Here is a 9,328-nt window from a genome sequence, read left to right on the forward strand (position 1 = left end):
CACGAAGGCGAGGCAAGATTTTTTGACCCAGGCATGTGTCTAAATACAGTGATAACTTGTCTTACAAACCCCTCGTCATACAAACTTTTCGAGATACAAACCAAGGGTTTAAGATTTTTTTGCCTCTTTTTACAAACTATTTTCACCTTACAAACCCACTGCCGCCACTGGGCACCCTGCCTCCGGACTTCCATTGCCAGCGAAGCACCCGTTTTTGCGCTGCTGGGATTCCCCTGAGGCTCCCCTCCATGGGAAACCCAACCTCCGGACTTCCGTGTTTTTGTGATGCTGCAGGGGAATCCCAGCGGGGGAATCCCAGCAGCACAAAAACGGGCGCTTCGGCTGGCAAAAGGGGTGAATTTTGGGTTTGCACTCCTTAATCGCTTTTCCATTGATTCCTATGGGAAACATTATTTCGTCTTACAAACTTTTCACATTAAGAACTTCGTCCTGGAACCAATTAAGTTTGTAAGACAAGGTATCACTGTACTGCCCAATTTGACCTTGATTTTTAAAAATAGAATTCTTTATTGGCCAAATGTGATTGGACACACAATGAATTTGTCTTTGGTGCATATGCTCTCAGTGTACATAAAAGAAAATTACATTTTTCAAGAATCATGAGGTACAGCATTTAATGATTGTCATAGGAGCCAAATAAGCAATGAAGAAACAATATTAATAAAAAATCTTAAGGATACGAGCAACAAGTTACAATCATAAGTGTGAGGACATGGGTGATAGGAATGATGAGAAAAAAACTAGTAGTAATAGTAGTGCAGACTTAGTAAATAGTTGTATAATGTTGAGGGAATTATTTGTTTAGCAGAGTGATGGTGTTCAGGAAAAGTTTGAACAGAACATACATACAACTCCATCATGATCCTCTTACCCTTCACCCAAACAACTACCCTACAAACTTATAAAACAACATTATGAATCATTGATAAAAGGATGAACAAATTCAAAATGACAAAATTTAAACTCTGACTCAACTTTAGAAACTCAAAACTTTCATCTATACTGATAGTAAAGATCTTAAAAGCTGTAGAGTAATAGGGTCAACAGATGTGGACGCTATTTACGACATCTGATAAATTTATAGATATGAATCTCTTGTTTCCTTCTTCTTTTTTAATTTTTAATTTTTCCTCTTCTCTTTCCTTTCCCCTTTTCCTTCCTTTTCTTTCTCTCTAGCTTTATTTTCTTTTATATATGTAAGTGTATATTTTGATTTATAACTGTATACTCTAAATTCATGTACAATTGTACCAATTTTCGCACAGTCCTTTTGCTATATGTATCCCCTCTCCTATTTATCTTCAATAAAGATTATCGGACATACGGGGACACAATCTGAAGTTAGTTGGGGGAAAGATCAAAAGCAACATGAGAAAATATTATTTTACTGAAAGAGTAGTAGATCCTTGGAACAAACTTCCAGCAGACATGGTTGGTAAATCCACAGTTACTGAATTTAAACATGCCTGGGATAAACATATATCCATTGTAAGATAAAATACAGGAAATAGTATAAGGGCAGACTAGATGGACCATGAGGTCTTTTTATACCGTCAGTCTTCTATGTTTCTATATTTTCTTTGTTTTAAGAATTCAGAATATAAACAAAGTGCCTGAGTAACCAAATTTTAGAATTTATTTTGAGACATCCTTTTTGGATTTCTTTCCTTTCCCACTTTCTCAAACTTCTTGTTTATATATTTTTGTCTTGCAGATTTCAAAGTTCACTAGTGGGATTCGAAAGGAGATTTAAAGGTGTTGGTTGTAGCAGTCACACCCTTGGAGGGCACGTGGTGGTGGATTTCTAGATCTCAGAAACTTTGGGGAACAGGGGATGGCCAATCCTTTGAAACAAGTTTTTAACAAGGATCGGACCTTCCGGCCTAAGCGGAAATTTGAACCCGGGACCCAGCGCTTTGAGCTTCACAAAAAGGCTCAGGCATCCCTTAACGCCGGGCTGGATTTAAAGCTGGCTGTGAAGCTCCCTCACGACGAGGAGCTACACGATTGGGTGGCTGTTCACGTGGTCGACTTTTTCAACCGCATCAACCTCATTTATGGGACAATCAGTGATTATTGCACGGAAAAATCCTGCCCGGTTATGTCCGGTGGCCCAAAATACGAATATCGGTGGCAGGATGAGAAATACCGCAAGCCCACTGCCCTTTCTGCGCCTAAATACATGAACCTTCTCATGGATTGGATTGAAGCACAGATCAACAACGAGGATCTTTTCCCTACAAACATCGGTGAGTTGGTGGGAGGAGGTTGAAAAGGCCAGGAAGGAAATTAAGACGTTTGATTAGAAAAATCAGAAAAACCCACCTTTCCCCCTCTAAACACTCCACAGTCTGCATTGGTTGCCGATCAGTTTCCGGTCACACAATTCAAAGTGTTGGTTATGACCTATAAAGCCCTTCATGGCACCGGGCCAGATTATCTCAGGGACTGCCTTCTGCCACACGAATCCCAGCGACCAGTTAGGTCCCACAGAGTGGGCCTTCTCCGGGTCCCGTCAACTAAACAATGTCGTTTGGTGGGGCCCAGGGGAAGAGCCTTCTCTGTGGCGGCCCCAGCCCTCTGGAACCAACTCCCCCCAGAGATTAGAACAGCCCCCACTCTCATTGCCTTTCGTAAACTCCTCAAAACCCACCTCTGCATGGGGGAACTAAGATATTCTTTTACCCCTAGACTTCTACAATTTATGCATGGTATGTTTGTGTGTATGATTGGTTTTATAACAAGGGTTTTTAGCTGTTTTATTATTGGATTTTTACATTCTGTTTTTATCACTGTCTACGGAGAGGGGCGGCATACAAATCCAATGAATGAATGAATGAAAGAGAGTGAAAATTTGGTGCGTCTTATACACCGAATGTAGCCCTATCGAGCCTTTTTCCCAGCCTCTGAAATCTCTGTTTGAGAGGCTGGATGGAGCTACAACAGAGGTTTCAGAGGCTCGAAAAAAGCTTCTGAAATGGAGATTTCACAGGCTGAAAAAGCAAGGTACAGAGCTTACAACCAACGAACCTAAAGTTCTAAAGTTCCGCTCTGGGAACAGCTGATTGAGGGTATTCAGGGAGGCCATTCATCCCGCCAATCAACTATTTCTCCTATTTTCCGCCCCAAAAACTAAGAGGCGTCTTATACTCTGGTGCGTCTTATAGTCCAAAAATACAGTGTTTTGGCTGGAGACTATATATAACCCAAGTCTCCTTGTGGTAGCTCTTCCTTATTTTATTTCCCCTTCCTGGGTGCTGGAAAGGGACACTCCAATTTTGGGAATATGCAACTTGCGTAGTTAATTCTGGCCTGCTGGTTTTAACCATGTCTGCCATTTTTCCTGCCCTGGATATGTTACGCTGATCGAGTTGGCCAGACAATGTCAGTTGGTGGGGCTGTGATGGAGGGCCTTCTCTGTGGTGGCTTCAGTTCTATGGAACCAGATACCTCTTGAGATATGTATCCCTGCTGGCAGGCCTGGGACCGTTGATCGATAGATACCATCTAGATCCGGCCACAAAAAGATATGAATGGTTTCTTATTGGATCTTTTATATTGTTTTTAGATATTGTGGGCCACCCAGAATCCAGAAGGAGTTGGGTGGCCTATAAATTAATTAGAGAGAGAGAGAGAGAGAGTCTACGGAGAGGGGCGGCATGCAGATCTAATTAATAATAATAATAATAATAATAATACCCTAATAATAATAATTTCTTAGATTTGTATGCCACCCCTCTCCGAAGATAGATAGATGGATAGATGGATAGACGGATAGATAATTAATAATAATAATAATGATGATGATGATGATAATAAATTTATTAGATTTGTGTGCCACCCCTCTCCGAAGACTCCGAAGATAGATAGATAGATAGATAGATAGATAGATAGATAGAAAGAAAGAATAAATCAAGGGGGAGAGGGAGGGAAGGAAGGAGATAGCAGGGAAGAAGGTAGGTAGAAAATGGGAGGAACGAAGAGAGGTGGGAGGAACGAAGGGAGGATAGAGGGAGGGAAGAATGAAAGAGAGGAAGAGAGATGGGAAGGAGGAAGGGAGGAGATGGGAAGAAGGAAAGGAGAGAGGGAAGACGGAAGGAAGATTAATTGTTGTGGTCTTCCACAGGTACTCCATTTCCCAAGAACTTCCTCCAGGCTGTGAAAAAGATCCTCTCCCGTCTCTTCCGCGTCTTTGTCCATGTCTACATCCACCACTTTGATCGTATCGCCCAGATGGGCTCGGAAGCCCACGTGAATACATGCTACAAGCACTTCTACTATTTTGTAAAAGAGTTCAATCTCATAGACAACAAGGAATTGGAGCCTCTGGTGAGTGCAGGGTTGGTGTGGCATTTGCTTGCCTGCCACATGGGGAGCCATGGTTCAGGTACCTGAGAGGAGATGGAGGGAGGGCTCCCCCTCCTGAGCTCCTCAGGTATTGCACACTTTCAGCAGTTTGTTCTTCCAAAGTTTCACCCTAGAATGGTGGGATTTGGCAATCAATGAAGAGTATGGTTGTTTTAAGACAGTGGTTCTCAAACTGGGGGTTGGGGCCCTTTTGGGGGGTCGAACGACCATTTCACAGGGGTCGCCTAAGACCATGGGAAAAGACAAATTTCCCATGGTGTTAGGAACTAAATCTTCTATTCTGGTGTCTTGGAACATATTTTTACAATTCGACCAATCAGATGTTTACAGTGGGGGTGTCCCTCTGACCTTCCTGCCAAAGCTTAAAGCTCTGTTGGGAGAATTGGGGCTAGACTTATGGTTGGGGGTCACCACAACATAAGGAACTGTATTAAGGGGTCGTGGCATTAGAAAGGTTGAGAACCACTGTTTTAAGAGAAAAAGAGTCCACTTTTATTTAACGAAGAGCCACAGGACTCATTGGCATGTTATTGTTAAAGTTTGTACTTAATTTATCTAATTGCCCATTTCTGAATGGCTTAGAATAAAACAATAAAAACACATCTTAAATAACCATTAAAAACAAGATTACAAATAAAGAAGACCATGGAACAGTGGTGTGTTTTTGTTTTTAAATGAATATAAAAAGAATATATACGCAGTACTATTCCCCTTCATTCCTCTAATGCATAAAATGCATGTCATATTTGAAGTTTTATTTATTTGTTACGGCAACTAGGATTAGATATTTAACCAAGTTGTATAAACATTATTAGCTCTGCAAAAGGAAAGAGAAACAAGAACATATAGTACTAAGTTCATTCCCTTTCCTCTGATGCCTAAAATGCATGTGATTAGCTTGAGTTTTTATTTACTTATTAGGGCAATTAAGATTAAATATTTAACAAAATTGTACAAACATTAATACTTCTGCAAAAGAAAAGAGAAACAAAGAAAGGGAGGCACACCCAGGTGTTTTTCATCCTTAGCTGGACAATCAACAGCTTGATGGTAGATAAAGTAGAATAAATGACATTGGACTGCTGAGGTTTATTCATTTTATTTATTTAGAAAGTGTACTTGGCGATCTATTTCTAAGCCAGGGGTCTCCAACCTTGGCAACTTTAAGACTTGTGGACTTCAACTTCCAGAGTTCCTCAGCCAGCTTAGGCAACTAACAGCGGTTGGGGAAAAAACAATAAAATATATACAGACAAAACCAAAAAATAGTCATGCAATAATGGAAACACTATGTAGCCCAGTATTAAATTAATGGGTTTTTAGCTATATTTTTAACTATTAGATTTGTATACTTATTATTTGCATTGTATGTTGTGAGCTGCTGCAGGTCCCCAGAGAGGGGCGGCATACAAGTATAATAATAATAATAATAATAATAATAACAATAATAATAATAATAATAATAATAATTGTTATTGTTATTGTTATTGTTATTATTTCCTCAACCGTAGCAACATAAAGATGTCTGGACTTCAACTCCCAAAATTCCACAGCCAGTACGCTGACTGAAGGATTCTGGGAGTTGAAGTCCACATTTCTGCTCACAGTCACTCATGCCCTCATCACCTCGAGGCTCGACTACTGTAACGCTCTCTACATGGGGCTACCTTTGAAAAGTGTTCGGAAACTTCAGATCGTGCAGAATGCAGCTGCGAGAGCAATCATGGGCTTTCCCAAATATGCCCATGTTACACCAATACTCCGCAGTCTGCATTGGTTGCCGATCAGTTTCCGGTCACAATTCAAAGTGTTGGTTATGACCTATAAAGCCCTTCATGGCACCGGACCAGATTATCTCAGGGACCACCTTCTGCCGCACGAATCCCAGCGACCAGTTAGGTCCCACAGAGTTGGCCTTCTCTGGGTCCCGTCAACTAAACAATGTTGCTTGGCGGGACCCAGGGGAAGAGCCTTCTCTGTGGCGGCCCCGGCCCTCTGGAACCAACTCCCCCCAGAGATTAGAATTGCCCCCACCCTCCTTGCCTTTCGTAAGCTCCTCAAAACCCACCTCTGCCGCCAGGCATGGGGGAACTGACATACACTCTCCCCTAGGCTTCTACAATTTTATGCATGGTATATGTGTATGTATGTTTGGTTTTTATAATAATGGGTTTTTAACTGTTTTTAGTATTGGATTATTATTATATGCTGTTTTATTACTGTTGTTAGCCGCCCCGAGTCGGCAAATCAATCAATCAATCAATCAATCAAATAAATAAATAAATAAATAATTTTTTAAAAAAAATCAATGGAGAATCCAGATTCACTTAACAACCTGTGTTGCTAACTTAACAAATGGAACGATTCACCATAGTGAGGTGATCAAATTTCAGAGGCTTGACAAACTGGCTTGTATTTATGACAAGTTCATGCGATCTCCTTTCGCGACCTTCTGACAAGCAAAGCAACCTGTGTGATTAACTTAAGAACTACAGTGATTCACTTGACAATTCTACCAAGAAAGGTCACAAAATGAGATAAAATTTCACTTTAACAACTGTCACACTTAGAGAAATTTTAATTAGAATTAAAAAACAAAGAAGAATCTTCATTTTATAATTGCTGGGATTTATTCTATCGTTGGCTTGAAAAAAGGCCAAACCGTCATAACATACTAAACTGTTAAAAGTATAAAGGAAAATTACCTGGTGACAAAGTATAATGTATAAAGGAGATTAAGATATTTATATTAATTAAGATCATTACCTTTTTTTCTCTTTATTTCTTGTTAATTAGTAATTATTAATTGCTATTCAATTCAATTCAATTTATTAGATTTGTATGCCGCCCCTCTCCGAAGACTCGGGGCGGCTCACAATAATAAAAACAATATTCCAGCGAAAACAAATCTAATATTAAAAAGCACATAAAACCCTATCATATTTTAAAAAGCAAACAACATATACATACCCAAACATAAATATAAAAAAAGCCTGGGGGAAAGGCGTCTCAACTCCCCCATGCCTGGCGGTATAGATGGATCTTGAGTAATTTACGAAAGACAAGGAGTGTGGGGGCAGTTCTAATCTCCGGGGGGGTTGTTGATTCCAGAGGGCCGGGGCCGCCACAGAGAAGGCTCTTCCCCTGGGGCCCACCAAACGACATTGTTTGGTCGACGGGACCTGGAGAAGGCCAATTTTATGGGACCTTATCGGTCGCTGGGATTCATGCGGTAGTTTGGCAATAGAGAATGCACATAGTTAATACCGCTATACAGACTTGTCATGCACTTGCCCGCTTTCTATTGTGAGTTTTAATTGTGTATGTTTGTATTGTTTATATATGTAAATAAAATTTAATTTAAAAAAAAAAGAAATTTTGGGCTCAATGGTAGTCATCAGTCAAGAAGTACCTGTAATAACCTTAAAAAAAAGAAAATGTGATTTCTAAGTGACATTTCAATGTTCTTTTTAAAAAAAATATATTAATTTTTTCCTTTTTTTAAAAGTACATAGTCATATTTACAGATGAATCTACATCGTATATACATTCCTATTGACATTGTCTTCTAATTACTTTTAGATTTCTTGATGTTTTATTTCAATGCTTCTTTTAAGTTTCTTTTTTTTGTCCATTGGTACCATTTTGTCCAGGTTTCATAATAGTCCAATTCTTTTCGATTATTAAGTCCCATTGCCAATCTGTCCATCTCTGCACAGTCGTATATTTTCTTGATGATCTCATTGTCTTCAGGTATTTGCGGATTTTTCCAGTTCTGTGCAAATACAATCCTTGCAGCTGTTGTAATATGCAAGCTTAAATATTTTACATTTTTATCTTTTGACAGAAGGATATGACTTCACGGATGTGCCACTGACCTCTTGGGAATTTGTCTGCTGCCTTTCAAGCCGACGCCGTCCAGATCGAAGACCATTCCTGCCCGACAGACAAGATCTTATGATCTGGAGGGACTTCCATTTTTATACAGCTTTTTATGTTTATTTTTTTATGTTTAAAAAAGGAGCTTTCAGGAGCTCATGTAATGAATTTTTTGTAAAATCACCATGATTGTTGGATGATTGAAGTACATATATTTGTTTAAGAAAGGAAAGGACCACCGTTAAATGCAAGGCATCCTTTAAATCTCCATGACTTTCTTCTCACATCACACGGTGGGAGGCTGACTTGGGAGTGTTATTTGGAGCTTTCCCACCAAAATCACCTGGGCTTCGGAAGACAACACCTACTGCGTCAAGGGAGCAACTGATTTAAATTTAAACCCAAATCCACTGGACACCTGTAAGTAGCTTAGGAGTCTGCTTAGGCCATGACTTGGAATCACCTCTTTTGCAAAAAATGAAATAAAATAAAAAATTTAGCACTTCTTTCACTTGAAATCTCCTGTTGACGTATGTAGTGACTGTGTTTCCTGTCCTCCCAAGAAGGGGAAGGAAATTATCATGGGGCAATTTAACCTTTCTCTTTTGGGTCGTGCACAGCGAGCCAAACTATGCTTGGAAGTTGGAAATTATGGACTGCAACTACATCCTGTGTTTTACAGATAGTCCTCACCTTATGTTCTGTCTGGGTCACTCCGGAAGCCAAGACCAACCAAAAAAGAGAAGCCAGACACATCGGTAAAAGGCAAAGGCAGTTTATATAATTCAAGGAAAACACAGGTAACAGAAAATGTCCTTACAAACAGGAAAAACGCTGGAACTTCAAATATATACAGGATTCTTGCTGCCAAGACGAAGCTGTAGATAGCAAACAGACGCCTCCCACGAGTCTTCCAGACTGCTAGGCCACAAGCCAAGATCAGAGACGCTGAGAATCAAAGCAGGTCACAGCAACTCCAATTGATAACACTCCACATGGCTTCAAAGGCTTGCCTGCCTTTTAAACCCTGCTGATGAGGACCACACCCAAACCCAGCTGT

The 9,328-nt window shown here is 40.1% G+C and overlaps 1 protein-coding gene across 2 annotated transcripts in view; it reads left to right on the forward strand.

The window, feature by feature from the left end:
- MOB3A (MOB kinase activator 3A) overlaps positions 1-8,786 on the forward strand; it is a 34,498-nt gene extending 25,712 nt beyond the window's left edge. For both annotated transcript variants that reach the window (XM_070746816.1, XM_070746824.1), the window contains exons 2-4: positions 1,736-2,270; positions 4,148-4,350; positions 8,237-8,786. In XM_070746816.1, coding sequence (XP_070602917.1) covers positions 1,856-2,270; positions 4,148-4,350; positions 8,237-8,266 — 648 coding nt within the window. In that variant the 5' untranslated portion in view covers positions 1,736-1,855 and the 3' untranslated portion in view covers positions 8,267-8,786. The remainder of the gene's footprint in view (positions 1-1,735; positions 2,271-4,147; positions 4,351-8,236) is intronic.
- Positions 8,787-9,328: the final 542 nt, after the last annotated feature.

This window comes from Erythrolamprus reginae, chromosome 1 (genome assembly GCF_031021105.1).
Source record: "Erythrolamprus reginae isolate rEryReg1 chromosome 1, rEryReg1.hap1, whole genome shotgun sequence".
NCBI classification, from domain to species: Eukaryota; Metazoa; Chordata; class Lepidosauria; order Squamata; family Dipsadidae; genus Erythrolamprus; species Erythrolamprus reginae.